Source organism: Acomys minous (assembly GCF_964271855.1).
Source record: "Acomys minous genome assembly, chromosome: 14".
NCBI classification, from domain to species: domain Eukaryota; kingdom Metazoa; phylum Chordata; class Mammalia; order Rodentia; family Muridae; genus Acomys; species Acomys minous.
The window spans coordinates 88,047,564-88,064,287 of record NC_140496.1 but is presented as its reverse complement, the minus strand read 5'-3'; the positions used below and the strand labels follow the sequence as shown (position 1 = coordinate 88,064,287).

The window sequence follows — 16,724 nt, the reverse complement described above, 5'->3', positions numbered from 1 at the left end:
AGGATGTGTGATGGCTCAGGGCTCTTTCCGATCGTTCTTTATAAACCTCTGTCTTCGTCCCTGCCAGGTTCTATAAATAAGCAGTGAGGGATTTCATGTTACTTTTAGTAATTTTCTCTTCCAAGGTCAACTGCACTTGGAAAAAGAGATTCTCTTCATATTTGCAATTTTTTTCTTCACATCTATCCAAATCAACTCAGTGGAGTGGCTGGGAGCTATGGGAGCTCTCCAAATGTCTCTCAATCTTACAGCTGTTTGTTCTTTTGCTCCACTCTTTTTTTTATGTTAATATTTTTTATTATTATTATTAATTTATTCTTGTTACATCTCAATGGTTATCCCCTCCCTTGTATTCTCCCATTCTTCCCTCCCTCCCATTTTCCCCTTACTCCCCTCCCCTATGACTGTTCCTGAGGGGGATTACCTCCCCCTGTATATGTTCATAGGGTATCAAGTCTCCTCTTGGTAACCTGCTGTCCTTCCTCTGAGTGCCACCAGGTCTCCCCCTCCAGGGGACATGGTCAAAGGTGAGGCACCAGAGTATGTGAGAAAGTAATATCCCACTCTCCACTCTACTGTGGAGAGTGTTCCGTCCATTGGCTAGATCTGGGTAGGGGTTTAAGGTTTACCGCCTGTATTGTCCACTCTTGGATAACCTTTGTCACCTTGTTCCTAAGTAAAGGGACCTGGAGGAGAAGGCAGGGCAAGATGGCAAGGGTTACAGATGACACCCAAGGACTCAGGCGCATTCTTACATTAAGAAGCATAAAGTAAGGATGGAGCTTGGACTGGTTCTGTCCTCATTGCTTTCCAGAACAGCTGTCCCCTTGGCATCTCAACATGTCCCTTATTAATCCAGACATGGGCCCTTGACCTCCAGTGTGATTCACTCACGTATGAAACACTATAATATTGATGTGTGAGATTAACTGTCTCGTAGCTTTCAGATAACTCGATATTTTTGTCGGAATTTGAAACTGCTGTTGACCTCTCAGAACCCCAGTTGCAACAGTTAGAATGGTTCTGAGTAAAATTTTAGAATTCAGTCAAAGGGAGGAAGTGTCAAAGAGCTGTGATTGCTTCAAATGTGGAGACATGTGTGTTCTTTCTAGTCAAAACAAAGACTTAGTTACTCGGAGACACCTCCCCCCAAGATATGACAGGAATGCTGGGTAAGGTTTGCGTGTGGTGTACCTATGCGTACTTAATCATTCTCGTAACTGATCTTGAAGGGAGAAAAGCCTATCAGGTCCACAATCCTCATGTGACCTTTATTCACTGAGCTGGAACTAGATGAGGGTGGCAGGGGCAGTACCATCAAGTGTGGTCCACACAGAGATCAGGGAAGCCCTGGTGTCCTCTCTGATTGCCTGTAGTATCTGTAGGCCTGGCATAGTTCCTCCAGAACCAGGGTGTTACCTCCTTTTGACGGTCTGGAAGCTTGCTACTAGATGAAAATGATCATTTGTCCTTTTTTATCAGGTGGATGACCCAGTTCACTGAGTAACACAGATGCTACGAGTTGCAGTGGAATTAGTTATTACTAAGCCAGGCCAGTTTACACAAAAGTTTTGCATAGTTTTTAAAAGTGGGCATGTGCTCTCTGCTTACTTATATGCACTAATGAAGGTCCTCTTATAGCTGCATGAGTATGTAGCATTGTAGCTATAAAAAACATGGTGTGCTTTATCTCTGTTCCTGAAGTTACTAATAGGACTCCCAAAAAGCAAAACAAAATATTCTCGTCCCTCTTGATAAGAACAGGCTACGTTCATATTCCACAGCCCAGTGTTCAAGACCAGTCAGGGGCTGTCTGTGGCTGGGTGCAGCAGTGAACAGGGAATGGACCTAATGTGATGATTTCTTGCTCTACTTTTCTTTCCATTCTCAAGGTCACTGATCAGAAAACAGTTCTGGTTCTCCATTCCCACTGAGTACACAGACAGGCCGTTATGACATGCTCCCCGAAGTGACATCCCACCGGCTCCACTCAGTGACTTTTATCTATATATGAGTTAGCCAGACTTTACTCCTTTGCTTACTCCCCTCTGCCAAGGAGACTAGGAAATGTAAATATCCCCCTACACTGGGGGATAGAAACCAAAAGGACATTCTGTGGTAAGGCAAAAAGGAACCGGAAAGGTAGGAATCCGAAGAATCCCGCTGGCCTTATGAGCTATCCTGGCCATCCTTTGATCTCATCTGCTGTTGTAAGCACTTCACGGGGTAGCCTACAAGAACACTACCCACTCAGTGAGAGCCCCCCCTCACTGCCTCCCCCTCCCCCACCTGTTCATATCCTGAGGCCTCCCTTTTAACAGTTGCTCTCTATGATCGTGGTTCAGACCTGAGGCTCTGTGGATTTAGTCACTGTCCACACTCGAAGGCGTGCAGTGTGACACATTGAGTGTAGTAAGTGTTTGATACGTATTTACCGATTTCCATCCCAGACCTAAAGCCAAGACTGGGGGGGAGGGCGGGGAAGTCCTTGTATGAAAGAACGTATAAAGCATTAATTTTCTGTTAAGAAAATAATTGTGTCAGCTCTGTGTGTGTTCTACTGCTCTTCGTAGCTGCTTGGTAATCTGTAATTGCTAGTTCCTTCAGGTAGAATCACAGCCAGCAGTTTTCCTTAAATAACTGACTCCCCAAACTTGGCAGAACCATTAACAGCCCTGACCTGTTGGAGTGTGTACAATTGATGCACCTAAGATTAGGGCATCCTGCTGAACAAATAAAAAGGGGAGAGGACACACACACACACAAAAAAAACCAACCAAACAAACCCAACCTTTGTGAGTAGAAAACCATGAGCGGATGGCCAGTACCTGGTCAGAGGTCAAAGGCAACCTGGAGGCTGCAAGGTTGTACTGCAAAGTGTCCGCTGAGTGAGCCTCATGTTTATAAGTGGTATTGTTAAAGCTTCCCTTTCATATCTTCACAGATATTTTTCAATTCCAATTATCCTATGGCGTTATCACTTTGATTTAAATATACCAAATATGAATGGTACCTTTTAAAGAAAGTTCACCATTCTGGGTACCTCAGGAGACTTGATTATTTAGGTTACATTCATATAAAAAATGTTACGGCCGATGGGATAGCACTCTTAAAAGTTTTTAAAGTATTTATTGATTCCTGTATGTGTGTGCATGCACATGTGACATGGTGCATGTGGAAGTCAGAGGGCAGCTTGTGGGACTTGATACTTCCTTCCTTCTACCATGTAGATCCTTCCTCGAGGTCAAAGGTCATCAGATTTAGTGGGAGGGCACCCTTACCTGCTGAACCATCCATCCACCAGCCCTGGAATACTTGCCTCTTTTTTTTTTTTTTTTTTTTTGAGACAGGGTTTCTCAGTGTAGCCTTGGCTGTCCTAGACTCACTTTGTAGACCAGGCTGGCCTCGAACTCACAGAGATTCACCTGCCTCTGCCTCCCTGAGTGCTGGGATTATAGATGTGAACCACGGCACCAGGCAGTATTTCCTTTTTAAAATGAAAATTTTTTTTCACACTTGCGTTTCTTGATGCTGAAGCCTAGATATTACAGGGAACCATGGTTGAAGGACTTTCTTTAAAAATCCTGCATTCAGGATGAACTGTTTCCCGTTCACTGAGAGCAATATTGGAAGGGCTTTCTAGAAAGCTCAGTGCTTCTCAGAAGGAGCACACTTCTTTCCCACTGACTGTGTGCTGTGACTAACGTCAGAGGCTAAGGAGTCTCCACGTTCTTCTCTCCATGTTGTGTCCATCTTCCTCTGTATGCTTTGATTCTCCACCAGGGATAGGAGTCCTCAGACCTAACGGCATAAAGCATAGGCTGACAGTAACAGCGGCACACAAGAGCTGAGGGAACAGATGGAGCAGATGTCCAAAACAAACCCAGGGGGTGTGTTGGTTTGCAGGAGTCTCGGAGGAAATGTTTGAAAATTGCCTGAGGACACTGGAAGTGTGTCCCAGAATGGAGCCAAGTGTGGGCTGGTACAGGGAGGAACAGGCATCCAAGGCTTCAGAGAGCAGAGGCGTGGTGTCTGCGTTGCCCTAGGTCAAGTCCTGTCTGCTTTTCACCTGATGGTTACTGCAGCTCATCTCTTCCTGTCATGAACACGAACCATGGCTGCCTGGGTCTAGCCTGAACTTTAATTTCTCTGACGTCATTGCTTTCCTTACGTCAGAATTATTTCCGGTTCATCTCACATACCTTCACCACACCAGTGTCCTCACAGCTTTAACATTTATACAGTAGTTCTCCTGACCATGCAAGCCTTGCAGATTCATCCGTGTCCTGCAGATAAGGTAACACTCCTTAGTTTGAGAGTCTCAGAAGACCGTCATCCCATACCTAGCACGAATGGTTGCTTCTTCTTCTTCCATGAGCATGTACTCATGCTGTCAGCTACCCAGGCCCCCTGAGTGTCCCCCCCACTATCCTATGGGTATCTTTGCTGCACATTTCTCTTCTCTATGGGACATCTTCCTTCTCTGTTCCTGTGTTTCATGATCCAGCACACTTGTTTTTATGAGGCTTTCTGCTCAAGTCCGTATGTGGTGATGTCTTTATGCATTGTCTATTTTTCTAACCATTATGCCTCTACATAAATATTGTCTTGAATTGAAAACATGTGTGATGGGTTGCAGCAATGTCTCGGTGTTTTAAGATGTGGATCACTCTTGTTGTGAACTTTGTTTCACAACACCCATGTTAGGTGGCTCACAACAGCCTATAGCTCCAGCTCTGAGGGATCTGATGCCCTCTTTTGGATTCTTTGGACACCTGTGTATCACACATTCACATATTTACATACACACACACAGGGAACACACACTTAAAAATAAAATAAATCTAAAATAGGAATGTAGAAAAGTTTTGTCTCTTTCAATTGTGAGTTCCTTGAAGTCAGCAATTATGCTGTTATTTTTCATTTGTTATAGTATCTGCCATTACATTATGAACATATTGGGCAGAGTAGGACAGCATTTCCCATCCTTGGCTTGATAACATTCTGGTGTCATTTGGACAGTTTGTTTGTACGTAGGATATCTAAACATTATGGGATGTGCTCTATTCCCTATACGGCAGGAAAGCACAAAATGTCTCCAGACATTGCCAGATGTCCCCAATGTGCAAAGGACCCTGTGGACAAACCAATGACACAAGGCAAACACAGTAAACTTCCAAACTGGGAAAAGACTTGAGTTCTTCAGAAAAGTGGATGTTGTTGTTAGGGAAGAATAAAGTTAAACTGGGGGCTTTCAATTTTGCTGAGACACAGGAAGCCTCTATAAACGCAAGAGGAACTGTGGTGCACGCCAGGGGTAAAAAAGGTCAAGACGATGAAGACTTCTGTGAATAGAAGAAATTAAGAACTTTGTTTCACTTTTGATCACTTTATTTTTAGATTGTCACTCTTCTTTATTAAGAAATCTATTTCATTTTGGGTTTTGGCCATGCTGTTGCTCGAACCCAAGGCCTCCCCATTCTAGGAAAGTGCTAATCCACCAAGTCACATCCTAGTCTGAAAGCTTTATTGATGTCAGATAAGCCCCGAAGTTCAGACTAAAAGCTTTGTTGACATGTACTTGAAAGAATACGTTTTGAGACTGTGTGTGAACATTTTTTGTAAAGTTATGTGTTACTTTTATTGAGTAGTATATACAGTTTGCAATTTTTTTCAGCCCCTAGTGATACATACAAACATATTTACATGTACGATAAATGCGTACAAGCAGGTTTGTGGTGTAGACAGTGGAAGGAAACAGTGGTTTTATAACTTTGGCTACTTTATCATAAGTTATCAGTTTGTGTCATCATGCTGGTCCATGACTTCAGTGCTTATTGGAGGATGCACTGATGACCCTGAGACTGACATACACTGTCCTCTTTCCACAGCTGTGTGTCAACCACAGTGCAAACATGGAGAGTGCATCGGGCCAAACAAGTGCAAATGTCACCCTGGATTTGCTGGGAAAACCTGCAACCAAGGTAGGAAAACAGCTTGAAAGCCATGATGCCTCTATTCCCAACGAAGAATTTTAAATTCTCACCCCAACCATTTCCCAACCCTTGTCATAGCTGTATCTCCCAATTATAAAAGAATTAAAACTAGAAACAATACATCTTAGAATCATATATTTTCTCAAAAGATGTTCTCTTACTTGCATTCTTGGATACTCACTAAAATGTGTATATCTGTAATTCAAGTCTTACATTCTGGGGCAGGGAGAGGGATCAGCTCTTCCTGGACAAGCCTGGTAAGCTCAGTTTGAGCCCTAGAACCCATAAAGGTAGAAGGGGGACTAAATTTATAAAGTTGTTTTCTGACAGCTACACATGTGCCATGGCACATGCATCCCTGCAGCCTAACACATACACACATATACACACACACATACATACACACACGACATAAAAATGGATACATACATACATAGATACATATATACAGTTTGAAAGTCTTACCTTCTAGAATTCTTGTTTTTCCACGAATGAGTTAGTAAGGCTTTTAGGAAGTAAAATATCACTTGTTATAATTAGGTATATATAGGTAATAACAAAACCGGACACAGTTTTCATCTGGAGAGCCTAAAGGTCAGAGATACTAGATATCTTGCCTAAGTAAACACAACTAGTTGAGAAGAACTGAGTTGACTTAGAGCTATGGCTGACATAACCCACATTCATTTTGGTAAGCTAGTTTTTAGTCAAAATTTGTAACTGGAAACTTGATTATTTCACTCTTCTCGAAGGCCATACAAGGTTCCTTGTCTTAATTAACTGTATCTGCCAATTTCAACTGTTAGAGTTACAAAGCTAAAAAGAGAGGAAAGTTAATGTTAGCTTTCATCAGAAAGACCAGAGTTATGTTTTACATGAGAATGAAAAATAAATTCATGTACCTTAAAACATGTCTGGCTGGGCGTGGTGGCACACGCCTTTAATCCCAGCACTCAGGAGGCAGAGGCAGGCAGATCACTGTGAGTTTGAGGCCAGCCTGGTCTATAAAGTGAGTCCAGGACAGCCAAGATAAAATAGAGAAACCCTGTCTCGAAACAAAACAAAACAAAACAAACAAACCAAAAAAACCATGTCTGATTGCAAAACCAGCAGTCATGGCTCATCCCAGCAGGAAAGGCTCATTCAGCAAGGACTTTTCGAAGTCTTTCTGATTTAACACAGGCCTCATGTTTGCTAAGTGAACATTACTTATTCATTAACTGAATGATAGGTTCACACAACCACTCTTGGTCTTAGGAGTCATAGGAACCTAAGAGAGTTCCCTGGAGATTTTTAGTAGCACATCTTACACAGTCTGCATCCATCAACTGAGCCTGCCTGTTGCTGGGGGGAAGGGACTGGGAAAGTGTGAGCTCAGCTTGGAGTCTTATAAACCTTACTACAGCAAATTGTGCAGAACTGCCATACAATAAATTAACTAACTGCTTTTATCTAGGCCCACACATTTTTATAAAGTAGAAATGCCTGAGAGATACATAAAATCAAAAGATTTTTTTTCCTCAAGGAAAGAAGTGTCAAGAAGCAGTAAATCTGAAGTAATTTCACATAACTGGAAGTTAGCATATGATTAAAGTTGGCGTTGGAGTAAGAACCTTAAGTCAGCGCCACTTCAGAAGCGGTCTCAGAAACCTGCTTGGTGGGATAAACATCTTGAATGAAAAACAGACACTGACCCGGTGTACTTGGGGCTTCCGTGGCCTTGACCAGAATGGCCGGACAAGCTGTGCTTTCAATTGGCTGAATCTAAAACCTTTCTACACTTGGGCTGATCTAGGCGGCTTGCTCTTCCCTCTGAGTCACTCTCTGGATTCATTGCTCTAGATCAGATACAAAGTTATGGTTTTGTTCTGCTCAAACTATTGTATAACCAAGGACAATACAAGTAGTAAACATTGAACCCCTACTCTGATCTACCCAATGGACAGGACATTCTCCACAGTTATGTGGAGAGCAGGGACTGACTGGGACATGAACTCTGGTGCCCCATATTTGACCACTTCCCCTTGGTGGGGAGGCCTGATGGCACTCAGAGAAAGAATAAGCAGGCTACCAAGATGAAACTTGATAGCCTATGACCATATAGTGGGGGAGGAGGTCCCCCTTGGTCATAGACCTAGGGGATGGGAAGAGGGTGAAAGAGGGAGGGAGGGAGGAACAGGAGGATACAAGTGATGGGATAACAACTGAGTTGTAAGCGGAATAAATTAATTAAATAAAAAATAAATAAATAAAACAAAACAAAACAAAAAATCAAATTATGGTTTTGAAATCATTAGCAGACTGTAAGGCACATGCCTTTCACAGGGGATGGAATTGGAACTCAAATTCTGACAAAATTGTATTTAATCATTAGCTCTCCCGTTGTTATCTTCCACTAATGTTTTACACACCTGTTTCCTTCTCCTTCAGCATCTCTGCCCAAACAAATCCATCCATCCAAGAAAGAATACTATTATACATAATCCCTTTACAGTTGTCCCACCGAGGAATTCTTTTTAGAATGTAAATTATCGTTATCACCTGGAGGATTATTCTTAGCATGAAAATATATCCTCAAGGCCATCAAGGTCTGCTGATCTGAACCCAGGGGGCCCTGCACAAACTGATGCACCAAGGACAATGCATGCAGAGAACATAGACCCCCCTGTTCAGATGCAGCCAATGGACAGCGCAGTCTCCATGGTTGCAGGGGGGTGGGGAGTGGGGACTGCCTCTGACATGGACTCTGGTGCCCCTGATTTGCTCATTTCCCCTTGGCAGGGCGGCACACTGAGGAAGGGGAAGCAGGTCTCCTGGTGAGACCTGATAGGCTGTGGTCAGACAGTGGGGGAGGAGGGCCTTCCTTGCCAGAGGTCTAGAGGAGGAGAATAGGGCGGAAGAGGGAGGGGGCATGGGAGTGGGAGGATACGATCCAGATGTAATATGGATAAATTAGGAAAAAAAAAAGGAAATTAAGACACTGTTCTAAATGCATGTTTCATATTCATCTCAGAAGAAACCATTTATAGATACTGATCACTAGGGTTTTAGATTGGCTTCTGTTTCTTATGTTGAATTCCTCATCCCAAGGAAAGAACAGCATAGAACCGGGCTATGTGTCTGGGTGTGCAGCTTACAGAAGATTGTAAATGGCCTTACTGTGCACAATTGTAGGTGCTTTCACCCTAATTGTGGTGATACTGACAGCCTTGCCTTTTAAAAGTTCCAGCCCCATAAACAAATGTGCCTTTGCTTTAGAGTAAGTGGTCGGTAAACAGAGTGTGTTGTAAAACAGAAAGCAAAGGCGCTGTGCTTTGAGCGCAGTCTTCTCACAGTAGTTGGTTAAAGACAATGACAATGGTTAACATTGTTTTTTAAAGCCTCCAGTGCTCATTGTAAATAAATGTGAACCAACTATGAAATAAGATTTTTATTTTTGGGTGAAAGCATGATGATCTATTGTATTATGATTTAGATAAGATCAATATTTAATGGATTTTCAACTTTTTTTAAATTTTGAACTATTATTACCAATTTAACGATATAAGACAAATCTTAAATTGGTCATTTAAACTTCAATATTCTAAATGGGCTTAGTTGATTATGTCATTATTTGTACAATTTGGTTTTGTTTTCTCCTTCTGGTGATGATGAAAGTCACATATTAATTTCTCTTTTGGTTATTAATGGTATGAGAATGATGGATTATTAATTTATATTTTTTTCTTTGGAAAGGAAGATTACCATCATAATTTTTATAAAGAAAATAGAACAGAGCTAGAAATTATTTGTGAAGTAGCCAAAGAATCCTTTTAAGCTCCGTCAACATTTTGTAATTGTTTACTATATACTTGTGAGGATTTTTAGGGCTAAAAATGACATCAGTTCAAAGCTGACTCTTATTACCTTCTCCCTGCCGTGAAGATGAGCCTTCCTACCCAAGCCCTCTTGACCAAGGCAGTGAACAGCCTCTTTTCCAACCCCTGGACCGTCAAGCCACAAGTGTACCTTCAAGGGGTGAGAGTGCCTTGTCTCCGGTGGCTGCTCCTCCCCTTCCGCCTGCAAGGCTTCCTGCCCTTATGTCCTTATGTCACTTCCTGCAAATGCCTGAACACTAGCGTGGAAGTGCAGCCTTCAGCCTTCAGCCTGAGCATGTGAAGCCGGCTGGGGCCGTTATCACCTGTCGCTGAGGCCATGCGCCCTGGAAAGCTTTCTCTCCTCTTATGTATAACGGATCATTACTTTTCCTCCTTTCCTCTGAGTTTGGAAACCTCCGAAAATCAGATTAGCAAGACAGTTTTTGTAGGGGAAATCAGGAATAACTGTAGGAAGCTATGAGGTTGGATGCCTTTTTCCAAGTCGATTTTTAGGAGTAATTTAGTGCCCTTTCCTCTCTTGCTGTCCGGGATATAGGGTTTTGGGTTTGGTTAGAAATCGAGCCACACATTTGCTCTTTTCTTTTGTACACACTCTGTAATGTCAGAGGGTTGAGTTCTGGCTGTAGATGGTTGTGTACTGGCAACCTGTTTGGAGAGTGTCAGACTCTGCAGTAAGGGACCTTAGAGCACTTCCTGCCATGCTTGGCTGTGGGACTGCTGTGAGATGGGAAAACCTATAGGTGAGAAAGGTGGTAGGGCTGCTGGCTGGCTCTTCTAGATTTTATCTCTACGCACTCACAGGAGTAGCTTAGAGTAACTGAAATAGCTTAGGGGTAATTATTGTCTCTGCTGATTGGGAACTTGCTTACGTTGTACATGCTCTGTACGAGGGACCAGGACGATGTTGCTCATAGTTAAGAGAGTTCTGGCTGTTGTGCTCACTGGTGACCTTATTGTAGTGAGATAAAGTTTTAAAAGTTTGATTTCTGAAACAACTTCTGATTTAAGAGGCATCAAGGGGGCGGGGGAAGGTCCAAATGTGTTGAAGGGAGCAGAAGGTGGTTTTCTGTGAGAGCCCAGTGGCTATCTTTCGTGATGACTCCCTCCCAGGTTTTTCCAAGCCCCCTTCCGTTGTCTGCACGCTAATACAGTTTCTGTACAGTCTCTTTGCCCTGAAGTCTAATAACGATGCTATGCGGCTTGCATTCCTGTTCTGGCCCACCTCCCTTTTCACTCTACCTTACCCCTCCCAGCCCCCGAATCCACCAGCCTGCTTAAATGTAACCCTGATGATAATGTTCTTCATGAATTATATGCTTAACATTTAAAGTATTTGAATATAGGGGGTAAAATGATATCTTTAGTGTAAGATATGCGCATGATGGAGTTCATTATGCTTTTATTATAGATCTATATAATCCTCTAGAGTAAGATTAAAGTAAGCTTAAAGTAAAAACACTAGAGTTTATTTCCTAGATTCACTTATCAACTTTTAAATTTCCTTGAGACCATGGGAGATCAAGAGGAGCCTTTCATGACTGGCATAAAGATATTTACCACAATTTGAAAGTGTCATTTAAAGTTTCTGACTTAATTCCATAAAATACAAATGCGAGTACCACATTTATCAGAAGAAGCATGATTAACTCAATTTTGTAAGGCTTTGGATCAACAACAACAAAAAATAAGGTGGGATAATTATAGACTAGAAACCTTGGAGAAAATGGAGGGTGAAGTTTTTCCAACAAGGTGCCAAGAACTTTGGTGTTCCCTCCTCCCCAGATCTGTTACTGTGTTGCAGTGGCTGGTAAACAAGGTGACTGGAACGCTGTTTTGTTATGTAGTAGTTCTGGTAAGGGGCACTGTGGAGTTTGCTAGACATGGGCCAGGCAGCCATCAGGGACATTAACAGAACAGCAGCCACCTGCCAAGGGACTGTCATGCAGCCCATTAACAGCTGCTAGAACAGTTTCTCAAGTCGTTCCCACATGCTTGAATTCTTACATAGCATTTAATAACAGGCAATATAGCCAATGTCTCCTCATTTTTATCCATGGATACATCCTGGTCCCCCCCCCCCCCCCGTATTTTCTTATAAAGTAATAAAAAAAAACCTATGACAGTCTGTTAGTTTTTAAATTACTTTTTTTACATAATTTTTATTGATTATTTGGGAATTTCACATTGTGAACCCCGATCATACTTATTCCCTAGTCCACCTACCCTTGTGACCCAGCCGCCCCCCAAGAAGGAGGAGGAGGAGGAGGAGGAGTCCAGTTTGTGTTGCCCATACACTCATTTGAGCATGGTTAAACTCCCAGTGACCAGCCCCTTAAAGAAAACCAAGTTCTGAGCTGGGCGTGGTCGCACATGCCTTTAATCCCAGCAGAGGAGGCAGAGGCAGGCAGATCTCTGTGAGTTTGAGGCCAAAGAGAGACCAGGACAGCCAGGGCTCTGTGTTATAGAGAAACCCTGTCTCTTGAAAAACTAAAAAGAAAGAAAAGAAAACCAAGCCCTTCCCCCACCTCTACCCTGCCAGAAGACGCCAATTCAGGAGAGCTGCACTTCAGCATCCTTAACACATTGTTAGGGTTTTTTTTTTTTTGTATTTTTTGTTTTTTGTTTTTAATCGTTTCAGTTTTATGATTCTTAAGCACTTTCCCACTGGAAAGAAAAGATGAATGTGGATTAAAAGCAGTCTTTAAGACCCCTGAGAAACAGGCTGGATTCCCAAAGCTCTCCTAAGGGCCTCACTGCCCAGCACTGCCACTGGCTTGGGGAAGTACTGCCTCCACTGGCTTCTGCTTTAAGCAGGAAGTGTTGGAGAGACTCCCACTGGCATCAAATACCAGGCTTGTGAGCTGCCTGGGATTATAAACAGCTGCTGGTTCCGGTAAGGAACCACCAGAAGTTTCTGTTGCTGTCTCAAAATAAACTAGGGAATGATAATCGACACTCTAAAAAGCCATCCGTAGCCTTCTCTTGAAATACAGATCAAATCTTACTCTATTTTTGTTTGCTTTCTGAGCACAGAAAAAAATAAGATTCTCTCTTATAACATATGCAGATTGATTAAGTACCTTTCTCATCATCTCCAGGGAGGCCAGTGACACTCAGCAGGAGTGATATTAGGACGACAACAAAACTTTTCTCTGTGTAGCAGCCTTGACTGTCCTGGATTCACTTTGTAGACCAGGCTGGCCTAGAACTCAGCTTTTAAAAGATAAGACAGACTTTCCTGACTCAGATGTTTAATAAATCTTCAAATACAAGGCAGAGGAGTCTGGACAGAGAGCAGAATTTCACCTCAGGCAGTCCTGCTTATTCCTACCCCACTTAGCAGACGTGGAGGTCAACGTTTTTTATATAATAATCTACAAAGTACCTTCCATGAGGAGGGATTCTTTTGTAAATACTTAAACTGTGATCCTGTTTTGAAAACCTTTGACTGGACAAAAGACAATAAAGCAACGAATTGAAGAAAACATAGGAAATGACAAAGGTATTTGCTGTATTTATCTAACCTTTCCAGGATTTGCCCAGCTGGCAGTGTGCTCACACTGTGGTAAGGGCAGAAGAAAGACCAAGTTGGAGAGTCAGTGGGATGTGAAAATATTCTTAGATGTGCTATTTATTTGGTGCCTTTATGGCGCAGTGTAACTGGGTGCTTCAGAGGGATACCACATACCTCTGGCAAATGAACAGGTCCCATTTAACTTTGATTAGAGTTAGAACCAGCTTTGTAGCTAGATATATTATCTGTGTTTTTATTTGGTGATATGGATAAATTTATAATTAAATTATGCTAATCAGGTACTTATGCTGCTGTTTCCAGACAAACATGTGGTCATGCTCCTTTTTAATGAGGTCTATTATGAGCATTAGTATTTCAGTGTTTTATGCCGCTGTGAATTTTATGTTCACTTGAGGCAGTGTTCACTTTTGTGGTGGAAAACTTTTATATTGTGGAATTCATTAATTTCCCATTGATATTTAAACCAATAAACATAAAAATACATAATGATGTTTTTGTCCCTTAGCGTTTCCACATGCTCCTCTTAACTGCCAAACGAATGAAAACACATTGGAAGGCTTTAAAAACGTGTTTTGTGACTTGAATGGATCAGTGAAACAGGAAGCTGAGTTTTCTGTAATCCAGAGTCAGTATAGAACCTATCAAATTGAACAAGAAAAAACAAAATAGCATTCAGTCTGATCCATACAGGTTTTTTCCCCCTTCTGAAAACATAGCTGTCCTTTGAGAAGGTCACATCATCCTAATGTTCCAACATTTGCACATTCCCTATGAAGTGAAAAGTGTCACTCAGTATCCTTTTTAGCAGAGTCCGTTAGCAGGAGAGGTTCTAACACAGAGAATGCACAAGCATTCTGAGCTTGGCAGCAGCCACACAGACTCTACCCGAGGCGCGAGCCTGCGGCTCTTTGTGGGGGTTAAAGGCAGGTCCAGAGTTGGGAATGCTCCCAACTGTCCCCAAGGATTATAGATCCATAAAGGTCCCAACAGCATCTGGGATGTAATGTTGTGTGAAGACGGTGCACACCAGCTTTATCTGTCATAGAAGTGATGGTTTCACTGTCTTGACCCATTTTCGCCTTCATCTTCCACGTGGAGAAGTATTTTCCGTCGGTGCTGAGGTCTGTGACTTTTCTGCTTTAACCCCCATTCTTTGCAGATTTAAACGAGTGTGGCCTGAAGCCTCGTCCCTGTAAGCACAGGTGCATGAACACTTTCGGCAGTTACAAGTGCTATTGTCTCAGCGGCTACATGCTCACGCCAGATGGGTCCTGCTCAAGTATGTCAAGAATCTTAACAGTTTTATACGTGCTCCGGGCTTTCTTTCTGAGGTGCTTAGGGAGCCCACCTGTAGGGAAAGCTGCCTCTTCATCCCTATTCAATAGGATTGTGAACGTGTTTGTGTGCACGCCTGAGCACAAGATCAAAATAAGAGGTGCACATTTATATATGTGACATTCCTCTTAATGCTCAGGCCAACATTAAATAGGTTTATGAATTGTATCTAGAGCAAGAATCACATTTCCTAGTGTTTTTCTCGGCATGTTGGCCCCAGTGCACTCCCCGGATACAGATGAATACTTCAGGTCAAAGAATATTAATGATTATTGAGACATTGCTTAGAATCCACCAGATCCCTTCATAAATACTTCTCAGTTCATTTTCATATTTCTTGATAATAAAGATTTTAAGGATGAATTGAGAATTAGCTGAAAAAAACTGCTTTAAGTGAAAGTGAATATAGCATCAGATAATTTGAGTTGTGTTTTTTGTTTTTGCTTTTTTTTTTTTAAATGAGATCTCACATATCCCAGGCTAGCCTTGAATGACCTTGAGTGGTTTGTCTTCTTTCCTCTGCCTCCTGAGTGCTGATGAGGTGCTGGAGTTAGAGCCTTCGTACAGGCAAGGCAAGCACTCTACCAGCTGAGCTGCGTGCCCAGGCCCAAGAGGGTCCAGTTCACACGCATCTTTATAAGAGAATTATGTGATGCTTCCTGCTAGCATCTGAATGCGTTTTTAAGATAGACACTACCCTAAACTTCTCTGTAAGCTGAAAACTGAATTGAACTTAGGTTTCTATGATTATCAGCAAGTGGTGGCCTGATTTGTATTTTTCCCTAAATACCAATTAAGTTGCTTTTATATAAAAATAATAGCAGGTACTTTTATTTAATGTCATACAGACATACGACTGGAAATTTTGTTCGATGTATGCATATTTGAATTGCATTTGACAGTGGTTCCAGAGTCCTCTAACATTGTGCGGTTCACTAGGAAATCTTTTGTCCTATTGAGAATTTCAATATGCAGCTGAGATGGTCAATTAGAGATTTTGGTTAGGAATAGCATTTGGCTTGAGAAAATCTGGAGAAAGACCTCCCTTCTGCCTGAATGCTGTGCGCCAGAGCAAGCTCTGTCCCTACCTGCCACTCCTTTTAAAACACTAAAGGGTATCTCCAGGTGATGATGGCACAGGGCTACTTCTCAGTCATCCTGTTGCAGAGAGCATCTTCCCTCCCTGCCTTACCCCCCTTAGAACGTTGGTTAATTGACCCCCCTGTTGCTGAATCAGTGTCACCTATTGCAGGACATGTGAAAAAGCTGCATAAGTTACAAATGCTTCCTATGTCTTGGATGCAGCCAGTCGCTCTCTTTCCAGGTGCCCTATCATGTTCCATGGCAAACTGTCAGTATGGCTGTGATGTTGTCAAGGGACAAGTCCGGTGCCAGTGTCCTTCCCCTGGCCTGCAGCTGGCTCCTGATGGAAGGACCTGTGTGGGTGAGTTTCTTCACCAAGCATCTACAGTAGATGTTGTGGGCTTGAGGAAGACAGTGGGAGGCAAAAAGAAAAAGGTAGCTCCTTAGTCAAGTGTGTGGCTACCTGCTAAGAGATACCAGCTACTTCAGAAGAGGATTTCTGTGAATGGACCAACACGATCTAGTTTTTGAAACTCTTGGGACAGGAGAAAGCATCAGACAGAGGGAACCACATGTGCAGAAACAGGGATGTACAACAGAGCACTGTGTTCAGGCAAACTGGATCTTAGTTTCTGTAATCCAGAGGGAAGGGAGCACTAGAGCTGAACAGATCACCAAGGCTACCTCATCCCATGTGCTGTATCATAGGGCTTAGCGTTTTTCCAGAATATCAAGATGGCATGTACAGATTATGACAGAATTCAGACCTTCTAAACCTGGCTGAGCTACAGACTAGCTAGCTATGTAACCTTAGTTAGGAAAATAACTTCTCTTGGTTGAGCTTGGGCTTCCCTTTCTTTAAAATGGAAATAATACCACATAGAACCATTGCAAGTG

The 16,724-nt window shown here is 42.5% G+C and overlaps 1 protein-coding gene across 4 annotated transcripts in view; it reads left to right on the top strand.

Annotated features, from left to right (window-relative positions):
- NPNT (nephronectin) overlaps positions 1–16,724 on the top strand; it is a 64,467-nt gene that overhangs the window by 23,576 nt on the left and 24,167 nt on the right. For 2 of the 4 annotated variants that reach the window (XM_084756246.1, XM_084756247.1), the window contains 4 exons: positions 5,892–5,984; positions 9,921–10,013; positions 14,569–14,688; positions 16,069–16,188. In XM_084756246.1, coding sequence (XP_084612372.1) covers positions 5,892–5,984; positions 9,921–10,013; positions 14,569–14,688; positions 16,069–16,188 — 426 coding nt within the window. The remainder of the gene's footprint in view (positions 1–5,891; positions 5,985–9,920; positions 10,014–14,568; positions 14,689–16,068; positions 16,189–16,724) is intronic. The other 2 variants (XM_084756248.1, XM_084756249.1) reach the window with 1 other exon arrangement.